The 19,642-nt window shown below is 41.4% G+C and overlaps 1 protein-coding gene across 1 annotated transcript in view; it reads right to left on the reverse strand.

The window, feature by feature from the left end:
* Positions 1-19,642, reverse strand: part of XYLB (xylulokinase) — an 82,140-nt gene that overhangs the window by 55,206 nt on the left and 7,292 nt on the right. The window contains exons 4-10 of the mRNA XM_082479037.1: positions 16,434-16,552; positions 15,141-15,222; positions 14,071-14,111; positions 13,534-13,649; positions 10,260-10,375; positions 6,459-6,532; positions 5,001-5,097 (exon numbers count right to left, since the gene is read on the reverse strand). Of these exons, the coding sequence (XP_082335163.1) occupies positions 5,001-5,097; positions 6,459-6,532; positions 10,260-10,375; positions 13,534-13,649; positions 14,071-14,111; positions 15,141-15,222; positions 16,434-16,552 (645 nt within the window). The remainder of the gene's footprint in view (positions 1-5,000; positions 5,098-6,458; positions 6,533-10,259; positions 10,376-13,533; positions 13,650-14,070; positions 14,112-15,140; positions 15,223-16,433; positions 16,553-19,642) is intronic.

Consider the following 19,642-nt stretch of genomic DNA (forward strand, 5'->3'; position numbering starts at 1 on the left):
CTGCCGAAACACCATCAGCACTCTTAGCAGCAAACAGCAAGAGACAAGCACGAAGCCAACACAACATTTCAGTATCGATTTCTCTAAGAAATTTAAATCCCGCAGGGCATAAACATCAATTTAATCTGTATGCAACTACAAAATGGCCTCACTCTCAGTGTTCCTCATTTCAGCCAAACGCTGCTACAACTAAAGTAGAAACGCACTCAGCAGTGAAGGCGAAGGCAAAGGCAATGGACAGAACAAGTACCCCAACATTCCTGATAATCCGTAAGAGTTTTGGAGACTACAGTCACAGAAGCCAGTCAGTCAGAGACAACCACCAGCAGAAAAACCTGTCTCACAGCCTGACACAAAGCCGTCCCCGGAGCGTCCCGAGGACCAGTTACATCGAGCTTCGGCAAACCGGAGAGCCACTTCATCCTCCGATGGACCGACACTTCGCTATGAAGTGACAGCCTCACACCTTGCCTTCGGGTTTCAGTGCCTCTGCATGGCAACGTGAACGATGAAACACGACCGCTCTACGTTATTCTAATTGATATTTTCTGAGCTCCCCACACTCCGTCAGACTGCCTTCCCTGCGGACAAAGAGCCACACGTTATTACTACGTTCAACCTGCTGAGAAGGGCATCAGAAGAAAACACCACCTGAAGAAAAAGGAAATTTGGCACCTTGGAGTTTGCCCTCATGTAATCTCAGACCGAGTTCTTTAGAAAGTGTAAGTTCCCCCTCTAACCACTGAGAAGTCAGGCCCAGCATGCTCTGACATCTCCCTTTTTTCCCCTAGGACTGCGGTTTTGTTTAAGAATGCCTCCCGTTGTACATCCAATCAGAAAGATGTACTTTCACACATTTGAAACATCGGTAACATATAGCACTTAAGAAAAAAAAAAAAAAATTTGGCTCTTTCTTACACCCAGTGTAAAGGCACGGGCATGTCTGTGTCACCCCAGCCAGCACCGAGTACAGTCAGTAGAATTCAGGGCAGCAGCAATATTTGCAAGCGATGGACTTATGTACGTAAGAAACTGTAAACTATATAATAAACACAGAAGCAGGATTTTACGGACAGAGCTTGAACTTGTAAAACGTGGCACCTTCTATCCATCTCCCCCTGCTGATAACAGTTAGGTGGCAGAATCGGATTCCTAAAGGTATAAATGTGACACAAACAGCACATCGGGCAACTGTAGTACTATGAACCCACTGACAGGCACAACAACGTGAAGGCAGAAAGCTCTGTCCAAAGCCAAAAGCTTTAACAGAGACTTCACCCCAGGTAATCAGCCTACCTACAAGGCAGGCTTTATTAATTGCTGCTGCAGTCCCACGAAAGCTTATTTAACACAACTCTAGCACACACCTGACCCAGTATATATAGACTTAGTGCTCAGATTACCATCGACATGAAGGTTTCTACACCATAGACCAGAACATCATTTAAATATCTATTGACTTGTCAAACCGGGACCTGACTACATGTGTGATCAGCACCAGAACCCCTACCTATGTGCTGTTTTCCTTCAGCATACATAATGTACACCATGGCAATATTTATTTCACCCATCAGTGGGCAGGGGGGCAGATTTTGCTCCCAAGAATAATCAGTTTTGGGGATCTTCACCAGGACAGCTTCACCGGGTCCAAGCAAGGACCACCGCAATGTTTTCCAGGCAGCGTCAATATGAATTTTAGGACTGCTTGGCGAGGAACAGAAGCAACTCTGAAGCGATCATCAAGATTATTAAAGTATAGACTGCCAGATCAGTCTCAACCACTGACAGCTTTATAGCTGCTGTAATCACCTGTGTCACGGAGCTGCAGACACTGTCATTTCTCTATGAAGTTGCCATGGGTTTGACTTCAGAGTCCCCAAACCGCACAGCAAGCACGTCTGTATGACCAGCCTCTGAACTCCAGCTGTAAGTTTAGCTTTCAAAAGGGAATGGCTGCAAGCAGAAAAAGGAAGTGACAAGACAGAAGGTGTTTATGATACAATCAAAATCCAGGAAAATAAAGGCAGAACAGCAAACCTTCGCCTTATCTACATGAATCTCTGAATCGGAGGATGTAAACAACAGAGATAGACCAAACTTCACTTGTTTGTTTCTAGATCACAACGCTCTATCCACCCCTTAAGCACATAAGCAAAACAGGATACAGGGTGTTACTGAATGATTTCCCCCGAAATCTGATTGAGAAAGATTAGAGCAATTAGAACAGTGTGACACACACTTTTAAAACCCTTAAATCACGATTAATGTAAGGTTTAACTTTTCTTCTAAGGATCAGCTGGTGACTCTGTGCCATTTTCAAAACAAGGCTGACACAGGCATCCCGGCCTCAAAGAAAACAAGTCATGAGACAGAATCCCCTGCCCTCTACTGGCACACGAGCCGCACTGAAACCTGCGCACAAGCACAAACAGCAGCTGAACAGCTATTTTACGGGTTGGGGTTTTTTTTTAAACTATTATTTGTAATTTATATAAGATCTATAATGTACCAGACACATCAAACTGTGAACAAAGCCTCCCGTATAAACCACTCCTTCGCCATCACTGCGCCACTTCCTGCAGCACCAGATTGACTGAGGATTCAAAATCCTGCTCCTAGCAAGAGAATACATTCATTAACTGAAAGTAAATTCTGAGGGATTATCTAATGTTTGTCATGTTCACAGTGCATAACCAAGGACTCTATATGACAGATTTTTATTTATTTACTTTTACAAAATTCTCTTCCACGTATGCTGCTGCTTTTCAGATTACAGTCATCCAAACTGCATTTGGCCCAAGAACAGAGAAGCAGGTTCATGACTCTGCCAAAACGATTTTCCAGTACCCTGGTGCCAGAGCTCGGGAAATTTTTAGCTAGGTTTCCGACTCATCTGCACCGCTGAGACGGCACCACACAAACCTCAGGACACCACAGCAAAGCATTTGTTGCGACTGACCATGTCACTTCCGTATCTGCTGCAGATCAATTTAATAGGTGTCATCATATAACTTTCCGGATCTTGTGAACAGCCATTGCTATATTCTCCTATTGATGTAAACAACAACAAGCCAAGATTTACACTGCTGTGATTATGTTTCTGAATGTAAATCAGCTTGATTCCTAGAAAAATCAAAGTAAATTCCCCATGTAGACAAGGCCTAAAAGGAATTGAATAAACACAAGGGTCCCAACTGCATAGTTCATCCAAAAGATAAATAAGCTTTTAAATCACAATAAAAACAAAAAAGCAGCCTGAAGAACAGCAGCTATTAAACAAGAGAAAGTCTGGCAATACCAGAGTAATTCCCACAATGCTCATCCATACCCTGAAACACATTCAGAACACACCCTGTTTTCAGAGCTGTCACACAACAAATGCAGATGTAAGCCTGCCATCACTACACAAATAACAGAATATGACATTTAAATAACACCACTAAGGAAAAGTGGGAGATGCATACAGCCTACACTACGTACAGCCATTCTTTTTTTAAAGCAACTCATCTATTAGTTACCAAATAGCTGAAAGACCCTTGGGATGCAACAAAACAAAAGCACACAAGGTTCCAAGGAATCTACAGGAACACAATGCAATCACACCCATCTCCTTTTTACTGTAGGCATCTACAGCATTAAAAAAAAAAAAAAAAAAAAAAAAATGTTTTTAAAGCTTATTAAGCCACATCCTAAAGCTAGTTAGGTTTTTGGCTGTCCTACTTAGCCTAAATGTATTCACAGATAATTTCTACCCATTTCTTTCTGTGTCAGAGTTGTCTGATATCTTAAATAGCTCTCCTTGCACTCTGGTGTTTGTCTAACCTCTGACATTTACAGAGTGCAGAAGAACCCTCTTCAGCCATGAGCTTTTCTAGGCTTTCTAGCCAAGCTTTTGGTGCAGCAGAATCTAAGAACGAAGGCTAAACAGGTATTTTATACAGAATCTATGTGGATCTCTCTCTGCCTCCATAAATAGCCTCCCTAAATAAATCGAGTTTCAAGTATATAAGAAAATATATAACAGGAAAACCTTTACAGCATAAATTTATGAGGAAGTGTTGCCAAGCCTCTGCGATTTGTTCCGGAATCTCTATATTTTCTCAACTTTCAGCTCCTGGAGTTGTCTCTTAAAAATAAAAAATAAAAAAATTCTATCCTTCATGATTATGGATAAAGTCCTGGAGGTAGGAGTCAAGCAATGGCTTGTAAAGGAGGCGGTCAGCATTGGCTTGTAAAGGAGGAGGTCAGGATGTAGAGAAAAACAATACCATTTTAAAAAATAAAACATTGGTTAAAACCCCTCAAGATGAGCTAATTCAGTATTTTTTTTTAAGATGCCACTGGCTGATACACTGACAGAAAATGCCAATAAAACATCTTATCTACTTGCCTGTATTCTTTTGGTAGAATTGCATAGTAGTAATGATCTGTTCCCACTACTACAGGGAAAATTCTGACTGATTTTGTTGTTCCAACGTGCTAAAAACTACTCATTATAAATTCTAGGGAGAAGGATCTCCTGCTTTCTAAATCACAAGACAGGGAAAGGGCTTCTGCTTTATTAACAGAAAACTGCGGTAAAGAGGTAAGTGACCAGCTTATCGCAGATGCAGGAACTGAACACAGATTTCAGATTTTCTGACTTACGATCTTGTGCTTTAGGCAGAAGGCTGGTCGTCTTTTCGCTTAACAAGCTATCGAAGCCCAAACCCTTATTTAAAAATTGACAATGCAGCTCAGTAACAATGAGACGGCAAGAATGCTTGAAAAAGAAGTCATCTTGAAGTTAAGCCGTTGGAGCTTCTAAAGTTAACATCTGCAAAAACTTGCCCCCAACACACCATCAAATTTTTTTTCCGGGAGGCTAATTTAGAATTCATACCAGTTTCTGTATCCATCAGGCAGGACAAGAATCACAATACTGACATTACTGTCGGGACTCCTATTTTTGTGTTTGATCTCTAGTGCCATTAGTTCTGCAGCTTCTTCATCATACTTACTGACTTTGTATCCCAGCTTTTCAGCATGAATCCTCTTGGCCATGAACTGCCCTTCAATCAACGCTCGTATCTCCACCTCCTTTGGAAAGGCTGAAACCTGTATCAAAGAGGGAATGCATTAAGTTAACAAGCACCTTACGCAGCGTACAATGCCAAGCTGGAGACTGGGTAAAAACACAAGACGGATTTATAGTTGACTATTCTTGTCTTCACCCTGAAGCCTCCTTTCAACTAGGCCCAGTTCTTCCCTCATACGTACAAGATGGACCTGAAGACTCATGACGGAGAACAGAGCTCATAACCTCATTGCTGTTGGCAAATCCATCAAACTTGAAATCAAGGCACAATGGGAAGAAGTTCTAGTGCAAGTTGTAAAGCCTTCTCTATGCATTTCTCAGCACCAAAGGCTGCTTAAGAATCAATATCTCAAAAATATAAAATTAGAGCAAGTAGATAAAATTCAGATGCATTAAGCAATGTCACAAAAGTCTAAATCTATTTCTGTCTGCACAAAAGTGAAACCATATACTATTTTCATTAATTTATTTAGTTGCTATATATAACATTTTTCTGTCCTTTTGTCAACCAGAATACGATAAAGGCAAGAGGAGCAGGAAAATATTGAACTACAAACAACTACAAAGAACCTTGCAGAAAAAGCGAAGTTTTTCCACGCACGACAATAAGCACCTACAACTTGTATAGCAGCTAGAAGTGATTAAGCATTCATTTAAACAGCAAGCATTTAAGAGACTAGTGCTGCACTGCAAACACAAGATCGTATCAGTCTCTCTTCACCTCGGTGAGGTCTAATCGACTGGGAGGCACGATTGATCAAAGACATCTGCTGAGTTTCAGTACCACCCAGGAAGCCAGACATTTAAACAACATCCATTCCTCAGAAGTAAAAAAGAAAAAAAAAAAAAAAAGATACAAAGAACTTTTCTTTCCATAACATAATTTCTATTTTAATTCCAATTGGACTTGAGCCTGTGTTTACTCACATACCACTATGCAGCTCGTGGGTTACTCCAAGACATGCAGGACAGCAAAATTAGGTCTTTACTTCACGTACACATTTAGAGCAAGATAAAAGACAAAATATTATAGCCCAAAGTTTCAACACATCCTTATCTGTATGTCTGAAACTTAGAAGATGGGGACTGAGTCATGTAAGTGTACTAAGCTCTCAATAAGCTTAAAGTTAATCCTGTTTCAAAAACAGTGTCGGTTTCAGTAAATTCACATTTTCCAGTAAAGGAAATATTTCCTCAGAAAAATACCATATAAGTTCTAGTTCAGACTTTGCGCTGTAGATACTCTCAAACTACAAACCAAATTCCTCCTTATAAAAATCATCCCAAGGACTTGCAGCAAGAAATGAAACTTGAAAGAAAGTATCTCAAGACCAAAAAAAAAAAAAAAAAAAAAAAAAACAACCAAAACCCCAAACACTACCTTTTGGTTGTCTTTGTCGAATCTGTGAATCCCAACTGCTTCAGGAGTAATTTCCATTACATCAAAGTAGAAACCTGCATCAAGGAACATTAAAGACTGTCACGTTTGCTCCAAGCCCAAAGTCGGAATCTTATTTCAGCACACAGCTAAAACGATAATAAATGTTTATCGCGTATTAGGAAAGACATTTGAGTCACCACAAAGCCTATTTCTTAACTAATTCCAGCCCATACATTTATCAAATTTAACTACTTTCAGTTTTCAAAAAGGTGGCTCTTAAGCATGTCTGGCTCTCGGCATCCAAACAATATAATAAACAATAAGCCTACAAAAGGCTTCTCCAAGCATCTGGAGGAGAAGGTGGTTATCAGAAGTTGTCAACGTGGATTCACCAAGGGGAAGTCATGCCTGACTAATCTGATAGCTTTCTACGATGGCGTGACTGGATTGGGTGGATGAGGTGAGGGCAGAGGATGTTGTCTACCTTGACCAGCAAAGCTGAAGTCCCACACTCTCTCCCACATCATCCTCACAGGCAAGCTTAGAAAGTGTGCGTTAGATGAATGGAGAGTGGGGTGGATTGAAAACTGGCTGGCAGATAGAGCTCAGAGTTGTGGTTAGTGGTATGGAGTCTAGTCAGAGGTCAGTAACGAGTGGTGTCCCTCAAGGGTCAGCACTGGGTCCAGCCCTGTTCAATATATTCATCGATGATCTGGATGAAGGGATAGAGTGTACCATCAGCAAGTTTGCTGGTGACACTAAACTGGGAGGAGTGGCTGACACGTCAGAGAGCTGTGCCACCATTCAGTGTGACCTGGACAGGCTGGAGAGTTGGGCAGAGAGGAACCTAATGAAATTCAACAAGGGCAAGTGTAGGGTACTGCACCTGGGAAGGAATAACCCCATGCACCAGTACAAGTTGGGGGCTGACCTGCTGGAGAGCAGCTCTGTGGAAAGGGACCTGGGAGTCCTGGTGGACAACAGGATGACCATGAGCCAGCAATGTGCCCTGGTGGCCAAGAAGGCCAACGGCATCCTGGGCTGCATTGGGAAGAGTGTGGCCAGCAGGTCGAGGGAGGTCATCCTCCCCCTCTACTCTGCCCTGGTGAGGCCACATCTGGAGTATTGTGTCCAGTTCTGGGCTCCCCAGTTCAAGAAGGACAGGGAACTGCTGGAGAGGATCCAGCAAAGGGCTACTAAGATGATTAGGGGATTGGAGCATCTTTCTTACAAGGAAAGGCTGAGGGACTTGGGTCTTTTTAGTCCAGAGAAAAGAAGACTGAGGGGGGATCCTATCAATACTTATAAATACTTAAGGGGAGGGTGCCAGGGAGATAAGAACAGTCTTTTTTCAGTGGTGCTCAGTGATAGGACAAGAGGTAATGGGCACAAACTTGAACATAGGAAGTTCCATCTTAACATGAGGAGGAACTTCTTTGAGGGTGGCAGAGCACTGGCACAGGCTGCCCAGAGAGGTTGTGGAGTCTCCCACACTGGAGACATTCCAAACCTGCCTGGACACCATCCTGCGCAACTGCTGTAGGTGACCCTGCTCTGGCAGGGGGTTGGACTGGATGATCTCCAGAGGTCTCTTCCAACCCTGACCATTCTGTGAAAAGAGCACACATCCACCAGAACACACATACATGCAAGTAAGATAGATTATATATAACACATTTCAGAAATAGTTTCAGTGGGTCATATGTGAGGGTGAAAGGAAAGAAAAAAAAACACACACACACAAAAAAAAAAAAAATGGTAAGTTAGGAAGAAGAGTACAGGAATGCTGGAACACTTCATGCGCTGCATTAGATTTCATGAGCTTATTAGGGAACATCAGATATTTTAAGTCATGAAGCAGAGCTGTCTCTGAATAGTTTTGACGAGATCTGAAGAAATGCAGTAATGCTTTGTAGACAGCTAGACAAAACGCCTGAAAAAGATTTCTTTTGTGTTGATGGCAAGAAGGGTTGGTCAGAAAAGATATTCAAGAAAGAAGACAAAAAAAAGAAAATGAGGACAGAAAAACTGAACAGAATAGCTAAGAAACTAAGGTGAGTTTCTAAGGTTCGAGACTTGGAACGAGAGCATGCTGCCCTAGCAGCCCTATTATTATTAGCCAAGAAAAAACAAAAATAGTACTGTGCTTTAGCACACGTAATGCTTTTGGTAAAACATTCTGAAAAGCTGCCTGTTAGCAACACTGTGGGTCAGAGATAACACAGGCCCTGCCAAGGGATGTATATCCCAAAGTCTCCTTTCTGACCCTGCTGCCACCTTGAATCCGCCAGAAGAGGTCTTCAAGTCAACTCGCTGGTTTTATTAGCCTTCTCAGACGTAACAGGACCCTCCTCTGTCCGCCACTCCTCCTTCCCTATTTGCTACCCCCGTTACGCCCATTATCCCAACCTCGCCCTAGCAGCTGCCTCTCCCCATCTCCAAACCTCCGCAGGGGCATCTTCCCACACGACAGGGAGGGCGGCGAACAAGCGATAAAAAGGAGGGTTTCTAACCAGTTACTTTACTCTGCTTCCCTCGGGAATTCAGATTACGGCGATTACTGGATTTCTACATGCATACCCAGAGGTTATCCAAGCATACAGGTTATTGAGGATGACTTTCACGAAACACCCATTTTATCAGGGACTGAAATAGCCAAGTGAATACACTATCATACAAATTTTAAAACTTTAAGGCAGTGTCCTGATATCCTTGAAATCAGTAACAATATTTTCATCAACTTCCTTTTTTTTTTTTTTTTTTTTTTTTTTAAATACTGTCTAAAGTGCCTGACTTTTGGGTTTTGGAATAACTTCTTCCCATTTTCTGAAACACCCGAATAGATTTGTCTTCTAGTGAAAAGAGACTTCTGGTCATTTTAGTATCCCACAGAGACTGGAATTGACAGACCACATAACAGAGCTTCTAAAAATGAAGCTAACCTCACAGTGTCAAGAAACTGTACCTTAAATTCACCTTCGTAAGGAGTGAAGTCTTCTATAGCTTAAATATTTACTTTTTAAAACTTTGCTACCTACAGTTTTAATTTTACTTATATCAATTCAGATCTAGGATGACAGTGACAATTTCAAATCCAGCTCTGCAAAGGTTAAATTTTAATCTTGATTACACATACGCTGACCTTTCAATAACATTTCAGAGCTATACACTACACTTGTAAAATGTTAAACTGTAGGAAAGAAAATAATGTAAAACTTCAAGTACATGGGTTTATTAATATTTTTTAAATATTTCCATCATCATATTTTGTTTCGTTTCATTCACTTACCATAATGTGGGAAGAACAGGGATGAAATGACTCTGTGACATACATTCAGGAAAACGCAGGAAATCTGGGTATCACGTGACATTACTGCTTTGTTCACACGCATGAACAAGATTCTAGAGTTATGTTTAGAGATCAAAACCATTGAAGGTTAAGAAAGAAATAATATGGAGCTACTTAATCCACTTGGTTGGAGTCTTCGGAAAAGGAAACAAACTTTAATGAAAGCCACCTTCAGAAATTACTGGTTTTAAACATCTTACAGGTAAGATGTTACTAACACCCTTTCAATGACCAGGAGAGCTCCATAAATATAATTTTCTTATTTAGTGAATACTGAAGGAACACACTATCACAACACAGCCTGCCAACAGAGCATTTCTAAGCACGCGTTAGGAATTTCCCTTGTTCTAGTTAACTTAATTTTTGGCCTTTATCATGACCCAAGTAAAAAGCAGGTACAAATCCCTCTGAAGTACGTGTCTAAGCAAACCCAGCACTGCTAAGGCTCATACCCAAGTTTCCGTTGTTTCCAGCAACAGTAGATGATAAGGCTTTGGAGAATTCATCCCAGGAGCCTGAAGCACAGTCATCTCTGATCCTCTCTCTCATCAGAGAGCCGTTCTTAAAACTGAAACACACAACCGTATCATATGCATTTTCCAAAACGTTTGGCTCTAGACCTTTAAAGGCTTTTTAAAATGTGTTGTTGTACTCAATATTGGTGTTAATTGTATTAGCTGAATACAGCTGGGCAAGCTAAAAGATCATCTCTTTCCATAACGAAAGATTGTGAGAGAGAGAAAAAACTAGATAAGAGGGAAAACAGATATTGCAGGACATGTTGAGGAACGCAGTGCAGAGATGCTGGTATACGTCTCTCCAATGAGTCAGCTTAGATCCAGTCTGGCAGGCCACGCCAAATCCAGGCTACCTCTGAACAGCTAAGGCATCTCCTCAGAGAAGTACTCTGACACAGCGCTAAAAAAAAAAATCATTGTGAAATGACTGCAAGTTGGACCAAGAGTGTCTCTACATTGCATTTGTCATTCCAGGAGCATGGTGCCAGCATGGAGCCAGCTTGGGTCCAGTAAGACTTGTGAGGTCGAGCTCTGTGCTGCAATCTGGCAAAGGAAAGCACCACAGCTGCATCTGCACAGTCCTGGTCGGGAGCCAGTAAGCCATGCTGTAAAATACGTATCTCTTCAATGTTTATGGTCTTTGCACCCTTTACCCATTCACTTCCTTCGTCTCCTCTGTGACTAACACTCCTGCAAAATCTGTCCTTACTTCGACAAAGTTTTGCCTGCAAATACCCGGAAAATGTTAGTGCTGTTGGGTTAGGGGTCTCCGACATTAAGTTAGAGCTTGCTGACTTGTAGGGTTTGTGTAGACCTACCCATACTTCATCAGCCTTGTGCTGTGCAGAGAACGTTGTTGCTGATGAGCGGGTGTACATTGAGTGCCAGGCATGGATTCACCAGGTGCCTACAGTTGTCTCTCATGCCGATGTGATGTGGCATTTCAGTACTTGGGTGGGAGTGTTGATCTGCTGGAGGGCAGGAAGGCTCTACGCAGGGATCTGGACAGGCTGGACTGTTGGGCTGAGGCTAACGGTAGGAGATTCAACAAGGCCAAGTGCCGGGTGCTGCACTTGGGTCACAACAACCCCATGCAGCGCTACAGGATTGGGGAAGAGAGGCTGGAAAGCTGCCCAGCAGAAAAGGACCTGGGGGCGTTGGTCGGCAGCCGGCTTAATATGAGCCGGCAGTGTGCCCAGGTGGCCAAGAAGGCCAATGACATCCTGGCCTGTATCAGGAATAGTGTGGCCAGCAGGACTAGGGTGGTGATTGCCTTCCTGTACTCAGCACTGGTGAGGCCCCACCTCGAGTACTGTGTTCAGTTTGGGGCTCCTCACTACAAGGAAGACAGTGAGGTGCTGGAGTGTGTCCAGAGAAGGGCAACGAAGCTGGTGAGGGGTCTGGAGCACAAATCTTATGAGGAGCAGCTGAGGGAACTGGGGTAGTTTAGCCTGGAGAAAAGGAGGCTGAGGGGTGGGGGGGGTGGGGAGGGAGTGTCAGTCTCTTCTCTCAAGTAAGAAGCAATAGGACAAGAAGAAATGGCCTCAAGTTGCTCCAGGGGAGGTTTAGATCAGATATTAGGAAAAATTTCTCCACAGAAAGGGTTGTTGAGCATTGTAACAGTGGCTGAATCACCATCCCTGGAGGAATTTAAAAGGCGTGTACACATGGCGCTTAGGGATGTGGTTTAGCAGTGGTTTTGGCATTAAGTTGATGGTTGGACTCCATGATCTTAAAGGTCCCTTCCAACCTAGGCAATTCTATGAAAGCAGTTTGAATACTCTCCAGCACAGAGTTATTAGAGCAACTCAGCAGGAAAGGCACAGAAATATTCAGAAATAGGGCAAGGAAATCATTGAACTTACTCGGTAGCAGCAGCTGAAGATACTCAAGTTTTCTGTACAAATATGTTGCCTGGTAGCTCAGGCACTCTTTTTCTACTAACCCAGGTAAGTTCCCTACTAACTCCATTATTTTATTAAAACGGGGGCATTGGTGCAAAAGGGGCAGTGAGTGACGGGGCAGAAATTGCTAGGCAGAGGGAACAGGAACTCTTTATATCTGCACAGCTACAGAAATATCCTGTGTTCTGAAAGGCAGGTTTGGGCTGCTGCGCGTACTAACCTGCAGCAAAAGAGTGGCAGTATTAACAGTTATTCAAAAAAAAAAATGCCTCAGCATCTCCTTTTCTATTACAAACAGTTTGTTTACACAGCTCTTACACACAGCAACAGTGGGGAAAAATATTGGGGAAAATGAGAAAATTGAATGCCAAACTTAAAAAAAAAAAGAAAAAACACCAAGTGCTGGGAAATCATACTATGAATCTCAGTAACTTCCAATTGACGTCATGCTTTTGAACTCAACTTCAAGAACACTGTTGCCACTGTCATCTACAGTATCCTGTTACTGTACAGGTAAGACTCAACATTACAGCTAAAGGGCAGATTTGAGCTTTGCTGAAGTTTTGAGTTACAAGCACCTACAATGCAGGGGATTTAGACACAAAACTTATCTGCACATTATCTGTAAATATTTGCCTAAATACTATGACCCGTTTGGGAAACTGAATACAGTCACTGATTACAGTTACTCAGTGAGGGCCAAACAGCTTCAGGCCATCTTCCCACCTACTCGGCTGGCGAGGGGCCAAACAGTTCCCAAACCGTACCAGCCAAAAGCTACCATGAGGATCATTCTCTCAACCAGGCTTCTTGAGATCTCAGTACTTTCCACATGCACGGCCTAATATGTCCCTGAACACCATTGATTATAGTCTTCTATGAAAAGGGAATCTCCACCTGCCCTGTTACGTCCCCTGTGGACCACTAGAAGAGCGCAGAAGTTATACAGCCTGGTCATGCTTCTGTCGTTTCACATTATTGTCTTTTCAGAAGACTGTTACTCGTGTACATTAAATGTATTACCTTAGATTCATAGTGAACTGGCTCTATGTATACATAAAAATAATTTCAGCTTTTTATTGCCATGAGAATTTATCCTCCACAACTCTGCAGTTTCAGTTACTCAAATTAAACAATAGGAATGCTATAATGTTGATGCAAATGTTTCGGCAATAGATTGCCATATACCGTACAGAATGCTGAATGTTCCATTTATTATCATTTTGCAAAAGAAAAAAACGCTAACACAGAGAAAGAAATATATGTTATTGATCCCAGATGTACAAAAAAATTAATGATATTACCATAGAAGTGCCATATATGTTCGAGAATCAACAGGATTGCAGAGGATATGACCTTCTAAGGCAGGAGTTGGTTCTTGGATCCACAGAAACAATGTGTCACTTGTGCCAAGGCTAATCTGGAAGGGAAAAAAAAAAAAAAAAAAATAATTGAAGCGTTATCACAATGTGCACGGAAAGCAATACAGAAATTAAATTAAAACCATTTGTTATTACCACTAATTGTTTTTAAATTACACATTAAGTCAATTGGATTCGTGTTGAAGCTAGCTCTGACTTAGGTTGTCACACCAGTGAAATACATACTAGATGGAGACTTAGGTTTTAATGTCTGGAGCATTAGTTAAAAATAGTCACAAGAGTTTACTTAAAATCTTTCAGGCAGCATACAGATTGATAGAAATAAAACAGTGAGAATCCAATATACAGAAAATCAACACTAGCAGATAAATTTAACTGATGACCTGCAGCTATTTTACATTTCATCTATTTCATTTATCCGGGAATACAGACAGTTTCCGGAAGTATGTTTTGACTTACCGCAATATCTCCTTCTTGAAGTCTCATCCCTGCCAATGATGCTGAAAGAGTCAGAATACCAGATAAAATGTTACTCATTTGACTCAACTATAGCATGTTACATAAGACATCATAATACATCATATTCACCATCTCAAAGTACAATATAAATGGCAAATATGCTCATGATGGCCTTGGCCTATACACTGTAAAAAATGGACAAAGCGTTTGGGTGAGGGAGTGATTTTTAAACACAATCAAAACGTTCAAGGCAAAGGACTACAGAACCACATGATTCTCTGATGTTTTTCGTGTTCAGGTTTTAAATACAGTGGACCCTTACTTAACAACACACTTTAAAGGAGAAACACTCCCACTTACATCAGACCCCTCGCATATTTATTGGACTAAGCTGGATTTTAATCTCAAAAAGAAAAATTGGGCTTTTGGGAAATGCAAAGTTTAACCATCTCCCAGAATATGAATGTAAAAATATACCATGATGAAGTCTCCCTTTTGATTCAAACCTGCATACGCTACTGTAATACAGATAAGTATTTTATTTTCACAGTCTTGAGAAACAGATGACTTTGCTCTACACTGAAACAAGTCTCCGGGATTCAAAAAACTAACCCTAACTTACCACCCTCCCTTACGCTGAGATCTCTCGGTCTGACAAAAGGACAGCTCTAAGTATTAGAGAAAGCCTATGAGGTCCACCTCCACCTTTATTGTTTGAAAAGATACAACAGCAATTTTAAAATTTATATTTTCTAAGTTAAAATATCAGCAGTTCATAGTAAAAATAGTTTCTTAAGGGCAGGCAAAGCAACACTGAAGTTATCAAGAGGCAAATGAAGTCACCTCTAATTACTAAGCAAAAGAGAATTCATTTGTCATACCCAGCTTACCCCAGATGTCTATACCTCAGAAGAACCAGTGATGGAAGGCTGTTGGGAAAAGGTATTAATGCTGATAAACACAAAATTCTTTCCCTGTATAGGAAGCATCTGAGAATCAATAAGATTGATTTAGAATTTCAGTATGTACATAATCATACTCACTGAATCTTATACATTTAATCATCTCACCTGGATTGTCTCCTGTAAATGCTACTATTTTACAGTCCGGGCTAAACCCATAACGCTGACTATAATATGGAGAAATGGGTCCCTAAGGAAAGGAAGCAAGAGAGAGGGGAAAAAAAGCTCAAAAAAATGGAAAGTAATCTTACAATGTAAGACACAACGTGTAGTAACACAGAACCGAAAAAAAAAACAAAAGCAGCTGTAATAATAATTTCTGTGTATTTAAGGTATGAATTAATATTTTAAAGATTTTGAACCCATTTTTTTTTTGTTCATGGGAACCTCAGAAATACTCTCTGATTAGACTTTGAAATAGGTTAAGTAAATAGTAGCATTTTAGCTTTGGGTCTCCCTCCCATTATTCACATCAAGTAACATAAACACAACCATCTATTTTGCACAAATACATGAATATTAATACATAGAAATTAGAAATTCAATGCAAACATAAGAGGAAACACAACATTAATATACATCACAATAGCAAATGCTGGAATATGACCCCTATTATTTTAAGGGTCAAGAACTGTATTCTTTTAAGCCACATTTGATCGCCATAGAAAAAAACAAACAGAAGAAAACTATCCATAAAAAATACAAGGACATCTATAAGGATTTTTTATACGTTCCTCTCCATTTCCGAAGATCAGCACTGAATTCAGATGGATCAGGTGATGGGTATCTACACCCTCTTACATGTGCAACAGCAAAAGCAATAGCTCGTTTTGTGCTGGGTAGTACGACTAAATTCATCTACTCTGAGAGATGCGCGGCTTGATTTGATTTCACCATTATGCTACAGAAACGGAGGAGCTTTAAATATCCCAAATTATTCACAAAGATTACCTCATTAACTCTACAAACAATTTAAAACAAGGTCCCTGTCAAGAAATGCAAATGTCGGGCTCTGTTTCTGCAGTAATAAATACCGTGCACAGTTCTGCAGTGACCAGGTGTTTGTGGGCATGAAGGGGGACCCCAAAGATTCTTGTCACCGGAGCATCTACCAAAAGTTTTCTCATCATAGCCCAGGGCATGCAAGAATCCAAAGGTGGCCAATGATGAAAGCTACGACAAACACCAGCTACCACTCGCTTTTCAAAAACGTCTGTTTCTGCTCTGGCATACACGTTCACAACACGCCTGGAAATATTAAATCAAGCAGCATAGCTCTGCGGATGTCTGTGCACGCACACTTGAGTGCACGCACAAGTACACTCCAAGAAAGTACTATTAGCAGAACCCTCAGAACAAAGCTCTATTTGTTGCTTACAACTCTTCTAGACAGGCACGTACCAGGACTGCGTGGGATGGTACAGGGCATCCTAGTTTCTCCTCTAATCCAGGTGCACAAGCATCAAGGCAGGAAGCTGACCACACCTTTTCCCAAATCTGCAGCAAGTTCATACCAGAACCTACAAGACAGACCAAAACAAGAGGCATATATCATTAAAGAGAAGACAGTACTGTATCAGAAAATTCCACCTCGTTACAGGCAACAGAAAATTTATGGATGCCTATTTTCACGGAATCACGGAGTTTGAGTTGGAAGGGACCTCTAGAGTCCAACTCCCCTGCCAAAGCAGGATTGCCCAGAGCACATCACTCAGGACTGCATCCAGGCGGGTCTTGAAAATCTCCAGAGAAGGGGACTCCCCCCCCTCCCTGGGCAGCCTGTGCCAGTGCTCTGTCACCCTCACCGTAAAGAAGTCCTTCCGTGTATTTGAACGGAACTTCCTGTGTTCTAACTTGTGCCCATTGCCCCTCGTCCTGTCACTGGGAACCATTGACAAGAGCCTGGCTCCATTTTACATTCAAAGAGAATGTTTACAGCTCTTCTAACCATAAAGGATATTGACGATTCAGCCTCTGGATAGCTTTCCCTGTAAAGGCAGCAGAAAAGGCTTTTCTGATGCACTCTGCACTAGATAATTCAGTTATTCCCAAATCAGGAGCAAAAGAAAGAACACGGATGCCTCCCAATCAACTCATCACCATGTCTTCCACCTTAGACAAAGACTTCACTACAACTACCTAAAGGTGATGCAGCAACGTCATTTGAAGATGTGTCATGCTCACATGAGACCTACCAATGAAGAAATTGCCCTCTGGGTGTTATGGCTTTACACTACTTTTAGAGTATCATAAAAGCATCTAAATCCATGTTGACTAATCTTCCTCCATATCGATGGTTCCTTCTTCAGATGACCAAATAAAGGCTTAGGAGTAAAAAAAAAAAAAAAAATAAAAAATAAAAAAAGCAAGAGGTCAAATTTTCAAATGTAGCCTTTAATTTTGAAGCTAGTTTGGAGAGTCCAGCTTTGAATACCAAAGCCATGATTTTCAGAAATGCTGAACAGCCCAACTGAAACCTACATAACACTCCACATCCCTTGCTTATGTTTCTAAGATTCCTTTAATTGCACATTTCATTAAACTTAAAAATCTGTATGTGTTTCTGGTTAGTACTGTTCAGGGACATATCAGTCTTAGTCTAGATTAAGATTTTCGTTTCAAAGGCTGTTTAGCCCATGACTTATTTATCCCCGAAACACAGCCGCATTCTCAGCTGAGTACAGTGGAAAACCTGAAATTTACTTCAATTCAATACATCTTTAAACTTCTTAAAACACAAAGACAGCGAAGTTGACCCAACCTGCAGTGTGTGTGGAAGACTGTGCCTGAGATTCTGGGACACCGAAGAAAAGAAGGGATGCAACCCACATCTCGGCCAGCACACCACAAGGCTCTCGCACCGCTCTTAATTCTGGAGAAGGGCACACTCCTGCCGCACGCTCCACACGCACACACTGCTGCTGGTTACGCACGCACGAATGAGACCGCCCCATCAATTCCCAGCCGCCTTTTTCACATAGGTTTCATAATGAATATAATAATGTTTATAAATAAAGTATCTATTTGTGCAGTGCAGTCCTAAGCACCATCAGCAAGGCCTGGACCTAGTGCTTCACACAGTGTTACCAACCCAAACAGTAGGATATTTGGATTATACTTAATAACATATAAAATAGAATTAAATATATGCAATTTGATCAATCCAATTTCAGAAAAATTAAACACACTTAAATTACGCACTGGTTTACGTGGCCCATGATGCAATAGCAGGAATATGACAGAGCACAAAGTGCAACACGCCTCCCACAAGCAAAAGGTACACGTCTTTATTCTGCTGTCAAAATCGCCACCACCCACAGAACAGGAAAGATGGCAAGATTTACTCCAGCTTCTTCTCAGTTCTCTGCATGAGACCGCTCTTAAATCCAGCCATCCCCTCCTTCCAGGGGTAAATGGAGTCCTTCCAGGGTAACCTGAGCCCCGCACTGCTGTCTGCACTTCCCGGAGGCAGAGGGTGTCAGCAGCTCTCAGGCATAACGTGGCTCTCTATGAGGAAATACATAAATCTAGAAATTTTCCTGGAAAAGTCCCTAATTTAAAAGGCCAAGAACTTCTTTGCTAAATTAAATTATTTAACTTTTCTGTTGCTAACTGGGTAAACAGGAACTTTACTAGAGAAAGGTTAGTTGTCCTTTTCTGTGGTTTTGTTTCTTTTTTTAAATCATTTCTCCCTCCCGCAAGCCTAGAAAAACAATTAACCAGTATCCTCCAATGCAATTTTGCAAGACTTAAGGACAGCGTCCAACCTTTTCTGCATAAAGCGGGAAAAACACTAACCTTTATAACTGAAAAGGCCTAAGTTTATATCATACAGAAACAACGCTTCAGTTTATTAACCAGTTGATACAGTTGCACAAAGACTTTAATATGACCTGAAAAAAAGAAAGATGAGCTAGTTTACCCCACCCTCAGAAACTTATTTTAAAGATGTGAAACAACTGTTTTACAAGAACTATCACTCTGTTGGCCTGGACTCATCCGACCCAACTGTGGGCACTCGCATGAGACTCTCTAGTCAGTGGAAAACAGAAAGCAGAGCCAAACGCTCCCTGAAACGGCTTCTCTTTCCCCTTTCATTATACAGGGAGTGATGCACAGTGAGTTCCTAACTCAAGCCTCTCTGGTGACAATCTACACTGCTGAGTTTAATGTATTAAATAAGTAATAATCTCAAAACCAAGGGGGGGAAAACCAAACAAACAAACAAAAAAATCAAAGGCAGCCCCCTTTGGCTTGTCACTCCAAAGGTCAATAGCCAAGGCCATGGACTAGTAAGGAAATAGGATTCCGTATTTCACCGCAAGCATCACTGCCTTTTAACCTAAAATGGCCAGGAGCCCAATCAGGACTTCCTAATATTTACTACATATAGGAAAGTATAAGGGCTTCAATGCTGGGGGGAGGAACCAAACCAAAACCACCAAACAATTTCGTTACAAGCACCAAACAATGCAGGCTAACTGGTTCTGTTAATCAGCAAACTAAAGATCAATATTTGCATACATTTACAAATAGTTAAGTGCTTCTATTACGGCACTCCGGACTGCCTTTTCAGCGAGCTAAAATCATAAGCAGAGTAACTCTACTGA

The sequence above is a fragment of the Vanellus vanellus genome, assembly GCF_965231255.1.
Source record: "Vanellus vanellus genome assembly, chromosome: 2".
Taxonomy (NCBI): domain Eukaryota; kingdom Metazoa; phylum Chordata; class Aves; order Charadriiformes; family Charadriidae; genus Vanellus; species Vanellus vanellus.